The sequence below is a fragment of the Alexandromys fortis genome, unplaced genomic scaffold, assembly GCF_014885135.2.
Source record: "Alexandromys fortis isolate MF-2015 unplaced genomic scaffold, M_Fortis_MF-2015_v1.1 scaffold_81, whole genome shotgun sequence".
Taxonomy (NCBI): Eukaryota; Metazoa; Chordata; class Mammalia; order Rodentia; family Cricetidae; genus Alexandromys; species Alexandromys fortis.
In genome coordinates, this window is record NW_026067960.1 from 7,520,496 (window position 1) to 7,541,801 (window position 21,306).

General features: G+C 51.6%; 1 protein-coding gene across 1 annotated transcript in view; it reads left to right on the forward strand.

The window, feature by feature from the left end:
• Cdh4 (cadherin 4) overlaps positions 1–15,438 on the forward strand; it is a 447,119-nt gene extending 431,681 nt beyond the window's left edge. Inside the window, exons 10-16 of the mRNA XM_050153046.1 lie at positions 724–977; positions 1,578–1,720; positions 5,548–5,781; positions 6,293–6,526; positions 8,657–8,796; positions 9,356–9,520; positions 11,972–15,438. Of these exons, the coding sequence (XP_050009003.1) occupies positions 724–977; positions 1,578–1,720; positions 5,548–5,781; positions 6,293–6,526; positions 8,657–8,796; positions 9,356–9,520; positions 11,972–12,178 (1,377 nt within the window). The 3' untranslated portion in view covers positions 12,179–15,438. The remainder of the gene's footprint in view (positions 1–723; positions 978–1,577; positions 1,721–5,547; positions 5,782–6,292; positions 6,527–8,656; positions 8,797–9,355; positions 9,521–11,971) is intronic.
• The last annotated feature ends 5,868 nt before the right edge of the window (positions 15,439–21,306 follow it).

Sequence of the window (21,306 nt, forward strand, 5' to 3'; positions counted from 1 at the left end):
GGGACACAAAATTAGCAACGAATACAAGGAAACGCTACATGAATAAAGGGTTAAACACTGCTGCTTGGCTGGGCACTGTGAGGTTCTGAGACCTTCTCCCTACGTCTTCCTGTCTCGGCCTCCTGAACGCAGGGTTTCAGTCGTGTGGCTGTGCCCAGCAGAAACAGTGTGGGGTCAGGGAGACACATGAGGCGGTCAGAGGACAACCTGCAGAAGTTGGTTCTCTCCTCCAGCCGTGTGGGTTCTGCAGGACACACTCATCATCAGACATGGCAGCAGATACCTTTACTCACCGACCCATCTTACTCGCCCTAAAACCAAAGCCAACCTTTGGTCACCATTACTCTCGGCCCTCGGTTGTATTGGCTGAGCTTCCTGTGGTTGCAGTGACTCTCAAGACCCTCAGCACATCTGTCCCTGCAAGCCCACACAGAAATTGAGGAATTGTTACTGAGAAATCATGAAGTCAGGCATGGAGATACACACCTGTAATCCCAACACTTGGGAAGCCAAGGCCCATGCCCCAGAAGCCAGCCTCTGCCTCATTAAGGCATGGGGCCGCTGGCTAGAGTTTCATCCCAACCCTCCTCTCCTCGTATTGGCCAGAACCCAGAATAAGCCAGAAACAAGAGTCTGATGTTGAGGGACAACAAGACTGGGCAGTGTGGATAGCTAGCCCTACGCCCATTCAGGAAGCCCCGGTTCACCTGTCCCTTCTTCCAGGCAGTGGACTACGAGCTGAATCGCGCCTTCATGCTGACCGTAATGGTATCCAACCAGGCGCCCCTGGCCAGCGGGATCCAGATGTCTTTCCAGTCCACAGCAGGGGTGACCATCTCTGTCACTGATGTCAACGAGGCCCCCTACTTTCCCTCCAACCACAAACTGATCCGCCTGGAAGAGGGTGTGCCCACCGGCACCGCGCTCACCACTTTTTCCGCGGTGGACCCTGACCGGTTCATGCAGCAAGCTGTGAGGTGAGTCTTCAACGTGACCTGGCCTTGTCTGACCCTCAGAATGGGGCCCAGTTCTCTGTGCTACACAAAGGAGTCCCACAATGCCCTAAGAAGCCTGAAAACCAGAAATCCCAGCAGAGAGAGGAAGGACAATGGGTACCATGTCCAGACCTGAGGCACTGGCTTAGTCTAGGAGCAACCCACCCCAGGAAGTCACGAAACAGGACAACCTTGGGCATGGTAGGCACTGCCATCATGTCCAGGCTAACAAGGGAGACAGGAGCTCTGGAGTCAGGGCAGGCCATAACTTCACTTGAGCAAGCCACTTACCTTCTCTATCCCTCAGAATACCCCCTGTAAAATGTAGATGATGAGAACACAGCCTCTGAGAGCCCTCTGGAAGCTGAGACCACCCACCACAGGGACACAGGCTCTGTTGTGGCCTGTCCTTCCCTGTGGGAGGGACACAGAGGGGCGTGAAACCTCCAGGTACTCTGAGGGAACAGCAACGCCACTGTGCTATGATCCAGGATGCTGAGGCTGTGACCCTAGGATGCATGCAGGGCTGTCCGGATGAAGGGCACCAGGGCCCTCACCTTGTCTCTGGCTTCCTGCCCATAGGTACTCAAAGCTGTCTGATCCTGCCAACTGGCTGCACATCAACACATCCAATGGGCAGATCACCACGGCCGCGGTCCTGGACCGAGAGTCACTCTACACCAAGAACAATGTATACGAGGCCACCTTCCTGGCTGCTGACAATGGTGTGTCCCACTGTGACCCGTGTCCTGGGGTTATGGGCAGGGGAAGGGGTGGTGGTGAGGGGGGCCAGCGGCACCCAGAGGGAAGTCTGTACAGGCAGCCATGAACTGGCAACTTTGTCAGTCAATGCTGCCCTCATCCTGCTCCCTTCCATCACCCAAACTTCAGTTACCCCACCTAAGAACCTGCTTACCCATTTGATCATGCTTCCACACCGTGTTCCCACAGTCCTTCATTCATGGCTAGTCATCAGGGTAGTCAGGAACCTGGGAATGCAATGGCGGATGGCTGCCCTGGCTTCTCAGCTTTCCCACCTATACCTGAGTGATGACAACAGATCTGCTGTTCTCCACACTGTTAGCTGACCATCCTACCCAGGAAAGGCAAGAAGGCCTGTGTCCACCCTAGACCTGTGACGCTGAGTCAGAGCAGGGCTGAGAGCCCTGGGAGCAAGGGAGGGCACTGGGCAGGCACTGGACAGACGCTGGGCAGGCACTGGACAGACGCTGGGCAGGCACTGGAGGCATTGGACAGATGCTGGACAGACGCTGGGCAGGCACTGGAGGCACTGGACAGACGCTGGGCAGGCACTTGGGCAGGCAGCACAAAGAAAGAGCTGAGAAATGGAACAGAAGGATGATGTTTCATGCTGAGGAAGTCAGTGCAGGTTCTTGTAGATGGATTTTTCTTTGGGCTACCAGCTCACCAAAAAAAAAAAAAAGACATGGAGATTTATACTAATTATGAAAGCTCAGCCTTAGCTTATGCCTGTTTCTAACTAGCTTGATAACTTAAGTTAACCCATTTCTACTCATTTACTTTCTGCCTCGTGGCTTTATTACCTCATCTCCATAGTGCCCTTCCTGCTTGTTCTGTGTCTCCTGGCATCTCCACCTTCTACCCAGCATCCTCTCTGCCTGGAAATCCTGACTAACTACTGGCTGTCCAGCTTTTTATTAAACCAATCAGAGTGACACATCTTCACAGCGTACAAAAAGATTATTCTACAACATTTCCCCTTTTTGTCTAAATAAAAAGGAACGGTCTTAACTCTAACACAGTAAAACTATATACAATAAGAACAATTATCAGGTATTGTCTAAAGAGAAAGGAAAGGTATTAACATTAACAAATGAAACTGTATACAATAAGAACAATTATCAATTAATAATTACATTCACAATGTCTAGTCCATTTGATTTTGGCAAATTTAGAGAAAATACCCCATTATCTATCCGATTTTTATGAGTCTGAGGTTTTCTACCTAATTTACTTTCTATCAAATCTAAGGAAAACTAACTATAACCATCTAGTCTTCAACCCCACTGAAGACCTGAGGATATAATATTACCTGGGTAAACAGGAAGTGCAAAGCAAGCAACTTCCAAAACTAAGAGAAATAACAGAAACAGTTGGCTGCCTGGGCCCAAGGTTCCTCTGTAACACTGGGGATAACACAGATATTCTACAGGTCTAGAATATCTGACAGACCTTTCTGTGAAGTAGGGATTTTTGAAGGACTGCCTTACGTGTCTTGGCAAAGTTCAGCAGTTACTTTCTTTTGTATCTTGCTTGTCCAATTTGGGCATCATACTTAAGCACAATTAATAAAAGCTCAGGACAGATATTGGGGTTCAACCTAAAGATCTGAAAATCAAAGCAGCCAGCCACTAGCTCTTACCTCGACATCAGTCTGAAATGGCGATCCTCTCTCCAGAAATCTCAGAATGAGACTGAGTCTGAGAGCTGTCTCTCCCCCCCCCCCATTTTATAATCCTCTCTAGGGCTGGGATTAAAGGCATGCACCACCCAGTTTCTATGGCAAACTAGTGTGGCTACTGGGATTAAAGGTGTGTGTAACCACTGCCTGGTCTGTAAGGCTGACTAGTGAGTCTGTTTTACTCTGTGATATTCAGGCAAGTTTTATTTATTAAAATACAATTGAAATGACAATATACCATACTGCCAGCAGTCAATACAAGGGCAACTTCTTTGTTCAGTGTCTAACTTTTGCTACAAAGAAAGCAAACTCTGTGTGGAGTGTCTTTGATGCCCATCATCTTCTTGGTGCTGCCAGGAGCAGACATGGCTCATTGTCATGAAAAGCCTTATGTTATTAAGACAGCTTAAATGCCATATTCTGTAAGTCTCTGAAGTATTTTGAAGACCATCTATCTATTAAAAATATTCCTCTGTTTGAACTTGAAAACATACCTAACATGACTATAAATTTGATTGTTATAGATGACTATCACCTATGTTTCTTTAATATCCTAAATAGCTTTCAAAAACTAAAACCTTACCTAACCTTCTCAAATGAGCTGCATAAGTGCAATACCTTAGACAGGAGTAGAAAGACACATGCAGTGTTAACAATAACCTTAAATTTGTATCAATACACAAAAAATCCATACCAATGTAAAATATTTGAGACTAGTAGTTGTTCAAAAGTAGACTCAATAATCCACCCCTTTATCCCATCCTTTCTATACTATGTCCCCCCCACACCCTGTTTTCATTTCAGAAAGAGATCCCCGAATCTAATCTCCTTTGTTTAGATGCTGACCATGACCAGTAACAACTTGTAACCAACCCCTCTAAGTGATGACAAACCCACCGAACGACCAGAAACCACCCAGCCTGTAATGGCGTAAACGAATGCAGACAGATTGTCAAAATATATACAGCTTTAATGGAGAAATAGATTTACAAAACCACCGTTCCCGCGGAGACCAGGAAAGCAGAAGAAGCAGCTGGGAGCATGCTCGCCAAATTTATAGGCTAACATTAGCCCGAGGCGAACACGCTCCCTAAGGGGCGGGACCTATCCCTACACCAGCCCACCTCTTAGTAACGTGGGCGCGTTGTGTCTGATTGTGTGAGACAAATCTTTAAACTGCTGTGGCATGTCAGCCACCGACACAGCTTAGCTTAGGTCATGGCACCACCACACCACACTGGAGGCTGGCTCCAGCCCGCCTGACAGACTGCAAGACTAGAAAACCACATCTGGCTACTTGTCCAGAGATTTTCTTAGCTTTCTCCGGCCCTGTGTTTGGATATTCGATGCCATTTGTAGGCAGATTTTTGTTTGGGTGACCAGCTTACAAAAAACGACATGGAGACTTACTATTAATTATGAGAGCTTGATCGTAGCTTAGGCTTGTTTTTAACTAGCTCTTATAATTTAATTAACCCATTTTTATTCACTTACTTTCTGCCTCGTGGCTTTATTACCTCATCTCCATAGTGCCCTTCCTACTTGTTCTGCATCTCCTGGTGTTTCTGCCTTTTTCTTCCCAGCGTCCTCTCTGTCCAGAAATCCTGCCAAAGCTGTTCCCATAGCAAATGACAGCCAGAGAAACTCCAACCTAACCCGACTGGCTGCCCCCAGGTCCCACAGTCCTTGCCATCCACAAAGTTGACTGTAGAGGCACTGGAGAGATGGCTCAATGGTTAAGAGTGACTGGCTGCTCTTTCAGAGGACCCAGGTTCAATTCCCAGCACCCACATGGAAACTCATAACCATCTGTTACTCTAGTTCCAGGAGATCCGACACCCTCTTCTGGCTCTGTGAACAATGCGCAGATGTGATTCCGAGACATACATGCAGGCAACACGAACACAGAAAACAAACAAAAAATAAATCTCAAAAAAAAAATTAATTGGCCATACAGACAGCCCTTGGTGAGCACCCAGCCCTTGTTCAGAGAAGAGTACCTGGTCCTTTTCAGCAGCAGGTTACAAAGGTGGAGAAGGAATTCCGGTCAGCATATAGGTGTGTGTCTTGCTGGGGCCTTCACACATCTGTCTGTCCTCTGTCCTACAGGGATCCCCCCAGCCAGTGGCACTGGGACCCTGCAGATCTACCTCATTGACATCAACGACAACGCACCACAGCTGCTGCCCAAGGAGGCACAGATCTGCGAGAGGCCAGGCCTCAACGCCATCAACATCACCGCAGCCGACGCCGACATGGACCCCAACATCGGCCCCTACGTCTTTGAGTTGCCCTTCATCCCCACCACAGTGAGGAAAAACTGGACCATCACCCGCCTAAACGGTGAGCCCACCCACAGAGCCCTGGCCAGGCAGAGCCGGGATCTAGGATGTGGCCCAGGATCCATCACCAAGGAGGAGTGAACCACACAGATGGGGAACAGCCCCCGCCCTCCCAGAGAGTTTACACACAAGGCTGGGGATATGGCCCTGTGCACTCCCATCCCCACCACAAACCCAGTCATTTCTTCCTAGTACCTGGCTGTTTTTTAGACAGAGCCCAGCTTGGAACATGCTGGCAGTCACTGTGGGTGGACTGGCCCCTGAAGGCAGCACCCTCTTAGGAGGTACCCCTTGCTGTTACCCCTAGGACAGGGTGACCTCATTCTCAGGTGTGGCCAGTGTGTACCTGTGAATGTGTGCATGTGTCGTGTGTACATATGAGTGCATGATGTGTGTGCATGCATATGTGTATGTGTGAGAGAGATTCTCGTGCTACTCAGGGACTACCTACGCAAGTCTTCCTTGGGAAGGAGAGCCGACCATTGGCTCAGCGTTGCTGTTCCTCACTCCAGGTGACTACGCCCAGCTCAGTTTGCGCATTCTGTACCTGGAGGCAGGGGTCTATGACGTCCCCATCATCGTCACGGACTCTGGAAACCCTCCCCTGTCCAACACGTCCATCATAAAAGTCAAGGTGTGCCCGTGTGATGAGAACGGTGACTGTACCACCATCGGTGCCGTGGCTGCAGCCGGCCTGGGCACGGGCGCCATTGTGGCTATCCTCATCTGCATCGTGATCCTGCTGAGTGAGTGCTGGCTTTGTGGGCATGGGCTTCGTGGGCGCGGGCACCCTGTCCCACAGACAGCCAGGGCAGAATGAGAGCCAAGCCTCTCTAAGCCACTTCACTCCGCAGCTTCCTATCTATTCCTGAAGTCCAGCAACACTGTCCACACGGGCTACGAAAGCAGGATCTCCTACCTTGTCACTCTAGCCCAGATGGAGGGCCAGCCTGCCCACATCTGGTCCATCTTTGGACTCTGCATCCCAAAGGCCCCTGAGCCCCCAGGCTGGCCACTCTCAAATGGACACGGTGGGAATGGCAGTCCCTGTTGTCAATATCCCAACTCCAGTCCTTGTCTCCCCGTGGCTCCCTGAACAGGATTCAGGGCTATGGGGAACAAGAAGGATGCTCAGAAATGACCCTGGGGTGCCATCTTCCCCCCCCCCTGGACAGCTGACCTGGTCCACAGTAGCACAGAGACCACAATAGCAGCCGTGACAGAGGGCCAACATCCCCTCTCCTAATCACACTGAGCTAAAGGGTCTCCACCATGTATGGGAAAGGACTGAAGACCAAGCATCAGGACCCCAGCTTAGACCAGAATGAACCACAACATGACCACTCCGTCTCTTCCAGTCCAGATCCAGGGGTCCCTCTAATGGCATCTGGTTCCAAGGCCTTTCACCAGTCAGTGTGGTGTCTTCCTTGGGTGGGGCTGGGCCTGTGTTTTCCTCTGAAGACACAAGGAACAAGGCTAGAGAACACAACAGTGGACATGTGGGAGTGAGCAGACCTACAAGCCAGAGAGAGCCTGGATCCCTCTCCAGGCTGCTGGTATACCAGGCCAAGGATCTGGGTACCCCTGTGGCCCGATCAGAGAGTGGGGCTTAAGGGGGGCATGTCCCTTCTCCCACAGCTCCCTCCAGGTGGCATACCTGAGACCCCAGCTGCACAGCTGACTCTCTGGCCACTTGATCTGGTGGAGAGCTGCTCAAGGGTTCTGGTTTCTGCTTAGAGGCTCACAGGTGGGAGCTCCCTGGCTCTCGCTCGAGTTCCCTGCCCACAACCTGGACCACATCAAGAGGTCCCCTGGCTACCACCTCCTCCTATGTTTGAAAGAAACACTTGCAGGGTCTGGCCTCCAAGCTAGCTGCAGTCTTTCTTATCACAGCCACTTGATCAAGCTGGCCAGCCCACAACAGTCTGCTGCCCTTCTTCCCACACTCCCCGCTTCCCTCTCCCTACTGATCCCCACCCTCCCCACCCCACGCCCTGGAGTGTTTCACTGGGATCCCCCCCCCCCTTTTTCACGGCTAACAACGGAGAGATGGCAGGGGCAACATGAAGCAGATTAGAGACTACACCTTCACGAGGATCCCGAGGCCCTATTTCCTGTGGTATTCACAGGAGCTCCGCCCTCAGAACTCAGACAGGAGCAGAGACCTATCAGGAAGGAGTATGCAAAAACTGAGGCTCCCAGGGGTCCAGGGCTAAGCAGAGTGACACTGGATGTGGAGCCGGGTGCAGGTGGCAAAGCAGGCACATCCACAGTGTGGTAGAGAGGTGACATAATTCCTCATTTTGTACCTGCGTTCTTTGTGTAAAAGAACCCCGGGGATTGCTCCCCAGTCAGCCTTCCTTCCTGGATAAGCTACCCCTTAGTCCAGAATGTTCCCTGGGAGTAGCCTGGGGCCTCAGGAGGCTTCCTCTCACCCCTGAGGCCCTTTCTGGGTTCCCCCTTCCCTAGTCTCCTTCCACCATGAGAGCATCACCCTAACATGGCTCCTGCCTAGAAACATGGTACCCTGAAACCGTCCCCATTGCCTTCTGGACACAAATCCTGTCCAGTTACTGTAAAAGTCTATGGGCCTGAGTTCAAATTTCTAGAATCCCTGGGTATAACTGTGCACATATCTGTAACCCCACTGTAGGGTGAAAGGACAGGGTATAGCTACGCACATACCTACCTGCTAGTGTAGATGAACACAGAATACACATGCATCCAACCATCCTATACTCATGATATGCCTGGGCATGCACGCTTGCATACACACAAAGCCATGCATGCACACACGTGTTACACCTGGGCACATATGTGCGCAGACATGCCCACGTATGCATACAGTGCTCACAATGCAGCCCCTCTTCTCGTAGTCATGGTCCTGTTGTTCGTTGTGTGGATGAAGCGGAGGGAAAAGGAACGACACACAAAGCAGCTGCTCATCGACCCTGAGGACGATGTGCGTGACAACATCCTGAAGTATGACGAGGAAGGAGGCGGCGAGGAGGACCAGGTGAGCCCCAGGGCTCAGCCTCCCTGCTACAGTCTCTCCCGTGTGTGTGCTGGCAGACTATGCAGGCTCTATCAGCATCCTCCTCCCATGCTCCTCCCTCTCCAACCACCTCCCCATGGCTGTCCTGGAGGAAACAGGCAGAGTCTTCTGGGGATGCCAACACCCACCTCCTGGATACTCCCAGTGGGGGGGCCTTCTGACCAGAGTGGGTGATCTACACAGAGCTAGCTAGTAGGTGCAAGGAGGACCCAGCCCTTTCCCATCAGCTCTAAGGGTGCAAGGAGGCAGCGCAAGGCTGCTAAGCTGCAGGCGGGAAAGGTCACCTGCCAGGAAGGAGTTCCCGGCCTCGGCAAGGCTGCTGGCAGACATAGACTCCATGGCTAGATAAGGAGTGGATTGCGTGGAAGGGACAGGCCTGAGGACTGGGATAGGACACTTAAGTGTGCTTGGAGACTGGTACAGTGGCACCCTCTGGGCAGGTGACAAAACTGAAAAGGTTGCCCTGCCTATTACCTACCAGCACTCCAGTTCCCCTGACTCACTTGGCCTCCATCCCCAGGACTATGACCTCAGCCAGCTACAACAGCCGGAAGCCATGGAACATGTGCTGAGCAAGGCCCCTGGTGTGCGGCGGGTGGACGAACGGCCAGTAGGTGCCGAGCCCCAGTACCCAGTCAGGCCTGTGGTGCCCCACCCAGGCGACATCGGAGACTTCATCAATGAGGTATGAACCTTGGGAGGACCTGAGCAAGGAGTCCCCTTTCAAAGGAAATCCTACACTCAGAGCTCTACAGAGCCAGCGGTGGCCAGGCCTCCTGCTGTGTGGCTGACGGTGCCTCTGAGGAGGCCTAAGGTTCCCAGTTGCTCAGGGGGAATTGGGACCATTTAGGCCCCTTTGCCTGGTAAGGGTAACAGAAGGAAGAACTAGTCTCAGGAGAAACAGCAAAGGCAGCAATACAGCTTTTGGACACACAAAGCCAGTGCAGCTGGGAATAGCCTTCCCACCCACCCCAGAACCCTGGTACCCAAGAAAACTGACCTGCATGTCTCTCCTCAACCATCTCTGACCCGTCCCCATCACAACACAAAGGTGGGAGTCCACGCACCCCACAGAGCCCTTCCTGCCTTCAGCGTTAGGCTGTATTAAAGACCTAAGAAGACCTCCACACCTTAGAGAAGCTTGGTCTCTTAAAATTGAGCCAGGAAAGGCTCAGGCTGCGTGTCACTCCACCCCATCTCTTACAAAGGCTTTGAAAGGGAAACAAATGGCTGTCTGACAGCAGAGCTTTGGCAGGGGGTGGCTGGATCTGCAGCGGGAGAGCTCTGGCTCAATAAACCAGGGAACTCGCCATCTACTTCCAGGCTGGAGTCGCTGTAGGGCAGAAAGGGGATGGGGGATTGGGGCACGTGGTTAGCCATTGCTAGGAGTAACCAAGAAACATTGAGCTTCAACATGTCAGCTGACCTCTTAAAGCCAGCCATCCTTAGGAGCAGTAACACTGGGAGAGAAGAATCTAGAAAAAACCGTTACTATACTTCTGGAAAGCAAATTACTTTTCTGTCAGGAAATGTTGTTGTTCAACCAAACGTGTCCCTGGCTAACATCTCTGTCCACCTTCTTCTGCAGTAAAGCAAAAAGAAACAGGGAGAGCAGCTTCCCTGGGGTCCCATCTGTGACCCTGCCTAACCACTAGCAAGCAAGTGGGAGTGGGTGGGTTGTAGCTTTACTACCAGGGCCTCAGGACCCATTGTATTTGACGTTGGGTCAGCAACACTTATACTTCAGCCAGTGGCTGATTCTCTTACATGATAACCCAGGTTGTCAGTCAGCAAACATCCAGAAGTTTCCTCAGAACATTCATAGGAGGAGATATCAGCAAGGTCTGAAGTTACCTGAAAGCCATTTCTTAGGGTTTTATTGCTGTGAAGAGACACCATGACCACAGTAGCTCTTGTAAAGGGTTTAATTGGGGTGGCTCGTTTCAGAGGTTCAGTCCATTATCATCATGGTGGGGAGCATGGAGGTATGCAGGCAGACAAGATACTGGAGGGGAAACTGAGACACTGGGTGGATCCTGAGCATAGGAAACCTCCAAGCCCGCCCCCACAGTGACACACTTCCTCTAACAAGGCCATACCTACTCCAACAAAGACACACCTCCCAATGGTGCCACTCCCTAGGAGCCTATGAGAGCCGATTACATTCAGATCACAAAGCCACTGACACTCAGACAATACCATGAGCAACAAGATGTTTAGACCCTGCAAAGCAGGCTCCACCAACCCCCAACCTACAGTCCACAGCCCACTGTCAGGTCACTCAGAAGAAATTACAGACTGAGAGTAAAGACACAGGCTATGAGAATCACATTCTCTTCCCAGGGCAGAGGTGGGGGAAAGTGCACTTAGGAGAACAGGCAAAGCATTCAGTACGCAATGGAGAATGAGAAAGAATGAGTGAAAAATAATAAAACTCCCAACTGAAGAAGGAAAGGATGGGGGAGGAATAAAAAGTAAATAATAAAAAGCGAAGAAAAAGATCATGAGGAGAAAAAGAATTAAGAGTGTGAAGGCTGAGGGACAGGCTCAAGGGGCAGAGCCCTGGCCTCAGAGCACAATGCTCTAGGTTCAATCCCTAGCTCTGCAGAGAATTGAACATGGTGACTCAGTCATCCGAACCCCACAATGAGATTCAACCCCCTGGGCTGAATAAACCCATCATCTCACCACAACCCTAACCTAACACACACACGGCCCAGTCAGTACCCACCTCGCTCTTGATGGAGCTGCCAGTGGCTCTGAGCTTCCTGGCCCTACGCTCCATGCCCTTTTTTCTCAGATTTATACATTTTATTTTATGCGTATGGTGCTTCCCCTGCGTATGTCTGTGCACCGTGTGTATACACAAGGTTAGAAGATGGAGCGAGTCCCCTAGAACTGGGGTTAGAGATGTTGTGAGCTGCCGTGCAGGTACTGCACGAGCGGCAAGCGCTCTTTACCACCGAGCCATCTCTAGCCCTGTGCTCTCATGCATACACATTGTTTGGTCCTTGGAAACACCCTACAGACAAACATATGCAGCAATTACTGAGTACCTACTGTATGCAAGATCCTGCCCTCCTCCCACGGGCTGACAGCACACTCCACCCTAACCCCTCATCTTTATGATCTCCAGGGACTTCGAGCTGCTGACAATGACCCCACCGCACCCCCCTATGACTCTCTGCTAGTCTTCGACTATGAGGGCAGTGGTTCTACCGCAGGCTCCGTCAGTTCCCTGAACTCCTCCAGCTCCGGGGATCAAGATTATGACTACTTGAATGACTGGGGGCCCCGGTTCAAGAAGCTGGCGGACATGTATGGGGGTGGCGAGGAGGACTAGCCCACCTCACCCCTCCCGCCAACATGAGAAGGACACTCGAGGCCGGCAGAGCAGCGGGACTGAGCCAAGGCACTGGATTTGTCCTGGTGTCAAGAGGCCCCTCCCCACTGCCATCCCCCAAGTGGAACTGTGCAGTACGAACATAGGCCACCAGGCGCCCACCACCACTGCGGCATCTCAGTAGCCACGTACCGCAAAGGGAGAGCCAGAGGCACAGCCCTAACTTGAATTTCTTACAACAAAAGCACTGTTAAAATAAAAAAAAAAAAACAAAAGTGCCTTTTGGTACACGTGACAGATTCCCTAACTCAGGAGTGACTGAAAGAGGAGACAGCCCGAGGCCCCAACTCTGCCCACCCTGCCCACAGCCCTGACCCCATCTGGTCTCCTCTGGAGGCAACACACAAGGAGTGGGAGAGAATATGTCTTTTTTAAAAAAGTCTTTTATTAAGAAAAAAGGGGGGGTAGCTTATTTGCAAAAATAGTATGGGGTCCAGATGGCCACAGCTTTTGTCATGCCTGGTCAGTGTCTCCTGGGCCCTTTGGGCTCTCCGAGGCTGCTAAGTGAGGACCAGACTTTCTGGTGCCAAGAAGCACTGGGCTAGCCCAACCCCATCAGCAGAGACTTCTGTGTGGACTCAGTTTTCACCTGAACTCATGTCCTGCCTACCGAGATACTGTAAATAGCAGGGGTGAGTGCGATGCCGAGGGGCCACCCCAGTTGGTCCTCGCCCCTGCATTTGGCCACTGCCCTGTCCACCAGAAAGCTACTCTGGACCAGCTGTCACCCCCAGTACCACCAAATGGCTTTGGTCCAGGACAGCGTGTTGTCCAGAAGCCACAGCATCCTGCCAAACCCTGACAATACCCTTCACGAGGGATCCCGGTGAAGGCACAGCAATCACAACGCCCCTCAACGGAACCCCCAAATGCTCTCAACACACTCCCCAGGCTGTGCAGACAACAGAGAGTAGAGCCTGTCAGACAGTGGCAGCTTCTGGGCCTCCTTGGGCCCATTTAGCCCAAGCTCCTGCTATAGATGTCAGGACCTATTCTAAGTGGCCGGTGAGAGGTTCTCCTACTGTGCCCACGTGACCACAGATGCTCTGGATCTGGCACTGCACTTTCCGTGGGTAGCTTGACGCAGGGCAGGCTGGGCAGGGTGACCATGTCTGTAGGACAGAGAATAGGCTACAGACAAGGACTGTGAGACATGGCAAAGCTGCCTTTTTCACCAGAGGGGAAAACAGGCCTAGGACATTCACATGTCTGGGCCCAAAGGAGCCCTGAGATGGGGCAGAAAGGCCGCACTGGAGGGGCACCCTGTGCGGTCAGCTTCTTGGCTCCCCAAGAAAGAGGCTGAGAGCACTGGTAGCTTGGTGTCTGGGTCTCCTTTGGGAGACAACAGAAGTCCCAGCATTGATGAAAAATAAGTTCCTCCCGGATCCCCAGCCTATACCTACTACTAGGGGCCAGGATGACTTTGAAAGGGCTGCGGGTACCCAGGAGATAGCATGCGTCCAGCCAATGGTCTCTAAGTCATGGTTCCTCATGGCCTCTGGCTTTATACTATGGCTAGGTTCACCCCCTTCTCCAGACTGCTTTGGATGCACCAGAGTGAACTCATAGGTGCTGAACTTATGGGTATGACCCATTGGATGTCAGGGTTCTTTCCCAAACCAAACCTGTCCCCACTCTGAACTCCTAGACCTGAGCTGGCCATACGTTCAGCTGCGTCCGTCCGTTCTCACTGCTCCTATGGCTGCCCTAGGAGGTAGGATGGACAGGGGCCTCTGCAGCTTCCTGGGAATCATCTTCCCTACAGCCAGCCAGGCCAACAGAGCTAAGGGAAGGCCAGGGGTGGGGAGGGGAGGGGTGGGGAGATAAACTCTCCTATGCAAATCGCTCGGGTCGGCAGCCAGTGAGGGTAGTGCTGAGCTTGGCATGGCCACTGGGGGAATGAGAATTTTCTGGGTTTGATTTTGGGAAACCCAAGAACCGTGAATGCTCTATTGGAAGTGTGCATATGACTGAGAAGTGTGCATGTGACATGGTGTCATGGACTCCCCTGAAGTCCCAAGGCTTTCTTGGAGCCCTGGGACAGGAGGGACCAAATCTATCAGCTCTGGAGGAATGTCTCATCTGCCTCCACTTCCTTCTGACCCCCCCCCCCCCGCACAGGCCTCTGTCACTGCCAGGCCCCTGCAAGAACGTCCATGGGGTTCCCTAAGAGCGGGACAGCTTACCCCTTTCACTCAACACCCACAATTAGCCCCTGGGGCTAGAGAAAGATAAGGTCCATGCATCCCCAGACTCATCTTGGAACTCTGTTCCAAGGCCAACAAGTTAGCATTAGCGAAGCATACAGTCAGTGTCAAATGTTTCCCTCCCGTAGCTTGTAGATACGACGCGTCTGTGGTCAGGGCCCAGCCAAACGAGGCTGGTGGCCAGCTCTGTGTAGTACGAGGATGTGGTTTAGTTCCTCTAGGGAGAAACCTGCACTGCTGAGCGGCTTGGAAGAACACCTGGGCACGATCAGCCTCGTCACACCTGACTCCCAGCCAGCAGCTTTTCTCATGTCTTTCAGCCCATCCAAAATGCTGGGCCTCCTGCCACCAAAGTGTCTGAGTAATGGCCAGTTGTCAGGCCCTCAGAGATGCATCAATTTCCCCAGAGTGAGTACATGGTCCATTGAGAGTGACACCTCTGTGCTCTCTAAGGTAAACGGGGAGGGGAAGTTCCCACTTCCACCCAAGCTAAAAGGCAAAACCAAAAACTCAAGATAGAATCGCCCTGCACAGAGAGCCCGGTACGGTACCGAGCCGGCTCTGCCCCACCAGCCGGCCGGTAGAAACCACCTCCGTATACACCTGGAACGCATCTTGCTTTTTTCTTCCTCTCCTTTTTTTCATTATGGTTTATTTTGTTGCATGTTTATTTTCGAAAATGGACAAATGTGTAGCAGCCCGCATGACTGTGGTTGTTTTGGGAAAGGTACCAGAGTATGACGTGTTCACACTGCAGCTGAGCATCATGCGGTGAGACAGATGTTCCGACTTTTTTGTAATCGTCAACAGCACAAATATTTTGTATTGTCGTTTGTATCATTTTGTATCGAAAAAAAAAAAGGAAAAAAAAAGGGAAAGAGTCAATGTTTCCAATGTGTTTTTAGTGCCAGGTGGTCTTGGTTCCGAAGGGAACAGGAGTTTTGCGGAATTGTCGTGTCCTGGAGAGGAGTCTGGCGTTAGCACGCTGCTCCAAAGGAGTAAATAAAATCCCCTTTTAACTAGTCTACCTCCGACTTGCTTGTGTTTTTCCATTCATTTTGGGATCTGACAGAATTTAGGGCCATGGGCAGGACCGGAGGGCAGCTGGTGCCAGAAGTGAAACCTTGTCACACACAGCCGCTTCTTGGATACCTGCTGTGGCAAAACTTGGGCACTGTTCTGGGCTCAGAAAAGAAATACAACCAGGCCCACTCCTCACACATCTGAGGCCCACGTGTCCTGTGCGGATCTTAGATGTTTCGGTTATAAATCAAATGCAAAAAGTATGCTCATCAATAAACACAACTTAGCGACACCACAGACGCAGATTGAGAGCAGGTTTTTTCTGTTTTATTTTTATGGGTACTGGGAATCAAACCCAATCAAGGGCCTCTCCTATGCTAGGCAAGTGCTCTACCACCAAGCCATATCCCATGCCCTAAATTTAAAATTCTCGCAGTCAACGTGTGGCATGCAAGAGGGAACTGGGCTAGGCCTACCTACTCTGCCTTCCTACCCTAGCACTGACTGACAGGCAGGGAAGCTGGGGCCAGCACATGGTACTCTAGTCTGCATGTGGCCTCTTTGCCTAAACGTTCTTTCCCCCAAAACCCCTTGGAGCTTTAGACAGGTCCACTTTGTAAAAAATAAGAATAAAGGGCTGGAGAGATGGCTCAGTGGTTAAGAGCATTGCCTGCTCTTCCAAAGGTCCTGAGTTCAATTCCCAGCAACCACATGGTGGCTCACAACCATCTGTAAAGAGGTCTGGCGCCCTCTTCTGGCCTTCAGGCACACACACAGACAGAATATTGTATACATAATAAATAAATATTTTTAAAAAAAATAAGAATAAAAAAGGAAAGAAAAAAGAAAGAAAACTAAGGTGTCTATAGATGGAGCTTGCACAGGCTGGGGGACCAGGCTGAGGCGATCTGGGATAAACACCAGGGTTCTGGGACCCACAGTGGACTGAAGGAGGGATTGCATGGTCCCCGGGCACTGTGGATTCATGCCACTGTCATGGGGCACGGCCAAATCTGTCCTAGAGTGCCCCACACACAGACACTTGCATGTATACATGTGTGCACATACATGGACACGTGCCTGTATGTAAACATATATATGTACATGCCTGCTCACAGGCATACGTAGGTAGACTGAGACTGCGTGTTGGTTTCCCGGCAACCCAGACCTGAATAATCACACAGAAACTATATTAATTGCAACATTGTTTGGCCATTAGCTTAGACATATTCCTAGCTAGCTCTTACATATTAAATTAGCCTACCAATAAGGTTCCAGTATCTTGCTCCTTCAGTAGCCACGTGGTATCTCTCTAACTCCACCCTCTTTCCTCCTCTATCTCTGCTTGAATTTCCTCCCTTACTATGTTCTGCGCTGCCATAGGCCAAAGCAGCTTCTTTATTAACCATGATAATAAAACATATTCACGGCATAGAGGGGCATTCCACACCATGTGTACATACATGCGCACAAACAGGCCCCAGCCTCTGGCATTTTTCAGTGCAACCCATCCTAGCTATTGTTGGAATCATCAGGAACCACAAACCAGAGAATCACTCACAGCTGATGCCTTAAACGGCTTCACTTTGAGTTCACCTTGCACCTGTGAGTCCTTCCCCCCTCTGCCTCCCTCCTCCCAGCCTGTTTCTGGGGCCTCATTTCCCCTCAGCTCTATTTCCTGGCACTTCTTTTCCTCTGCTCTTCCTCCTTCCTGTCACTGCCTTCTCCCAGGCAGGATGTGGCAGGATCCGTGTCTCCAGTCAGAACTGAACACTACTGGAGTTGGAAGCTCCACTGTGCTGGGAACAGGAGACCACACATCATGTCTGTACCACAGTCCTATTCTTGGGAGCAAGATGGCTGAATGCCCTGCTCTCTGCAGACATAGGTCAGCATCAGCCAGCTTTCTACCATCTGGGGTTGTCACTCTTGGTCCCCAGAGGGCAACTTAGGGAGCCATGTCCAGGCCTTGTTCTCTGTAGCTTCCAGAGCATTCTGGCATGCTGTTCTATGCATGGGGCTGCTTTAACCATCTTGACAGACTCCAAATCCATCTCAGAACTCTAGAAGCTGCCCTGCCTCACTGGTGGGGGGCAGAGCAAGGACAGAGATAAATCCACCCATATCAGGTGCTTCTGCCAGTCCCACAGAACCAGACACAGGAGGTTGGAGGCTGAGAGAGGAAGAGAAGCATATGACCTCCCTGGGGCCCTTGGTGGCCAGGCAAGGGTAGGGCCAGCAGATATTCCTGACAGCTTCCAGTTCTAAGCGACGCCCACAGGGTTCACTGGAGCCACAAGTTCAGGATCTGTTCCCACACAGCCACAGAGGCGCCAGGCCTACTCTTGGAACTGGCAACTGTGAGAAGTTAGTTTCAGGAACTTTGTTATAGCAGCACAGGGCCCAGAACACACACACACACACCGCACTCACCAGCCTGCAGCCAGAGCGCCATGTGGATGTCACGCCAAAAGTGGGGACTCCCGTGCGCAGTCACATCCAGGAGACAAAGTTCCAACAGCCATGGCCTACCTGGCGCGGTCTCCTTGTTCGGCGTCATTTTCTTCCCCACCTCAAAACCAGCCAGAGAGCCAGGTGCAGGAGCCATCATCGGATACACCTATCCTCGTATCTGCTGTTTGTTCCGGCCCATGGCTGGCAGCCTCTCGGGGCTCTGAGGGGGTTTTCTCCTCTCCTGCTCAATGTCTCCATCTTTCTCCACTTAAGCACAGAGCTAAGTGGCCACTTTCTGTGTGTCCTCTTTGGCGTTTCTTTGCCCCAAAAGGACCTCCCCCTACAGAAATCACGCCAAAGCCTGTCTCCTGGAGACAAGCGTCAGCAAGTATCCCTACCTAGAGCAAGCAAGCAAGCATGTGTCCCGGATCTCTGGAAACAAGATGTCCTCTTGGCTATCCAAGTGACAAAACTGCCCCCAGGCCACCAGTGGCTGCATCCAGAGGTGAAGGGTGCTGTGGGCTGGGCCAGGGCTTCCCAAGATAAATCTGCGTGGATGTGAGCTCATGCTGTGGTCCAAGCTTCCTGTGTGTGTGTGTGTCAAACCTCAGTCTCCCCAGCAATACAAGGAAAAGGACTGCTGTTGGGAGCAGCAAGACCCCAGATCCTGAATTTCTTGTAAACAGCTTGTTTTACCCTGATCTGAGTGCCTACAGCTGCTCTGAGCACGAGACCTTCAGGAGTTCCTGATGGCAGGAGAGTGGTTTCTGGTGGGTTTGGCTGGGGCGTGGCTATCTCTATATAATCTGCCCCTGAACACAGTAAGGGGGGCATTCTTGGGGCTTTGGGTACCAGCAATTGAAGGTCTGTGTGTCAGTCTGTCTCTGCGTCTGTATTCTCAACCTCCAGCCTCTTTTCCCAAAGCTAGCGAACTGGGTAATAGCACACCAAGAGCAGATACAGGGGTGCGGTGTGCGGCAGACTGCAATCCTGGGCCTGATCTTGGCTGGAGTCTTGGCAGGGCACCGGCCTCCAGTCCAGCAGGTTCAGCCACAGCAACCCCCACCTGACCAGTGTGCCAGGCCCTTTGCCAGCAGTTTAATGAAGGTGAGACCCCAACCAAGATATAGACCACAGGTTCCCACAGAGGAATCACCTCTCTTTCACCCCAGGCCCCTGACATCCCAGCTTTCCCAGCTAGAGGAAAGATCCTAAGCATCTTGCCGTCTGGACCTCACCTTCCTGGGTAGCATGGGACCCTACAAAGGCAAGGACAAGACTCTGCCCTACCCCACTGCCAGGAGCAGATAGCATCACTGACAAGAAAAACACATGTGGCTTTCCCTGAGAGGCTCTTGGTGAGCACAGGCCACATCAAGACAGGCAGGCATTTGTTTAAGGATGGAAACCTAAATCCCAGTTCCTACAAGTACAAGGAAATCTGAAACTCGGGGTGTCCCAGGGCTCAGGCTCACCTGCTTCTCTCTCCCATGCCATGTAGGCATGCCTCTGATTCTCACAGCGGGAACCATAACTGGCTTTGCAACTGACCGGGTTCTCTCCCTGCTGGCCCAGGTCCCCACAGCAGCTCACACCTTCATAGCCGCTACACAACCGCACCGTGCCACATGGACCCACAGAGGCGAGGCCCTGGCTGAAGAAAGGCCCACCAGGACCTCAGACCCAAGCCCCTAGACCAGCCTCTTCCTGAAGATGTACCCTTCCTTTAAAAATGGCTCATGCCAGGGCAGTGGGCTCAGACCTGGACACCCAGCACTTTCCTCCAGCTCAGGAAAAGGTCACAGCCTGTGCTTGGAGAAGTTGGTATTCATGATGACATGCATAACAACAACAACAAAAAATCACTCACGCAGTTAATTATGGTGCAACTGGTAAGGGCAGGAACAATTAGCCACGTGTCTATTTTGAGAGTGCCGAGCAGCTAATGACATTTATGGCTCGGCAACTGCTCTAGCTGGGAAAGACAATGGGGGCACACTCCTACAACCAGCCTCCTGGGACGCAGCCACAGGATCCCAGTCCCAGCTCCAAGACACAGGACTTGTTGGCCTAGAGGTAGGGTCAGGGAAAATAACCTGTAAAATCTGACTCAGTCCTTTTTCTGAACGCTGCAACCCTTTACTACAGCTCCTCATGTTATGAGGACCCTTGGCCATAAAACCATTTCATTGCTACCTCATGAACTGTAATGTTGCTGCTGTTATGAATCATAAATATCCAATATGCAATCCCCCATAGGGGGAGGGTCGCAATCCACATATTGAAAACCACTGGCCTAAGGGTTTGGCTAGGTTGTCTCAAATCTGGCCTGACAAGTTTTGGGATCACCTGGGAGACAGGCCTCTGTGCACGCCTGCAAGTGGTACTCTTGATTTCAGAGACCCCGTAGTGGGTGGCATCCATTCCACGGGTTCCATGGGTGGATCCGCAGTCCATCCTGGCCTGTGTAGTGGAGAAGGGGAGTGGATCAGTAGCAGGCTTCCACTCTGCTTCCTGGCTGCTCTGCCACCTTAGTTCCTGCCATGACAGGCTGGACCTTTGAACCCTTTCTCCTTCATTACTTCTGTCAGAGGTACTGAAGCAAGCGTCTCACACAGCCTTCGTTAAACGCATTCTCGATGTACTGTCAACAGCAAGGTCCCAAGTTTTCTCACGTCCAGAATTACACTTGGCTGTAGGTCTTGAATGTGGCACTGAGCTCACACAGCCTCAACCAGGCGGCCATCCAAAAGGTACCTGCATTTTCTCCTCCAAATCTGGTCTCATGCCTGATGGGGCCAGCCAAAGCCCTGAAAGAGCTGGGGTAGTGAGGGCAGAGGTTCTCTGTGGCCCTAAGTCAACAGGAGACACGAATCGCATTGCTTTCTCTCCCTGATGTGCAAACAGCTAACTGGGACCCGAGACAACTCCTGCCCTGCTGCCGGCTAAGTGTCAAGTGGCCTCAGGAACCCAGCTCTAGAGTTTTCTGGTGCCAACAGCACCACTGCAGGACCATCTCACCTGGGCACAGACCTAAGTCTTCGCTGCGGCTGCTCTGGAGGACTGGACACAGCAGGAAAAGCAAGAGAGTGAAAGCCTAGTCAACCACACTCACAGGGAGTCAGCACCCTTTCCGTAGTCAATCGCAGGCCAGGAAGGTGAGAAACAAGAGCAGAGAGGCCACAGGAATCGTACCCCACAAATTCACTGTCCCTCTCAATGTCTCAGTCTCTCAGTGTTCAACACTGGAGGTGCTGTGTATTGAACGGTGTCCCTCCCAAAGGTTAAGGGGCATGTGGATTTGGAGATGGAGTCTTTGATATGGTCATCAAGCTAGCATGTTGCTTGGGGACCCTTGACCTAACGAGACTGGTGTTCTGACAG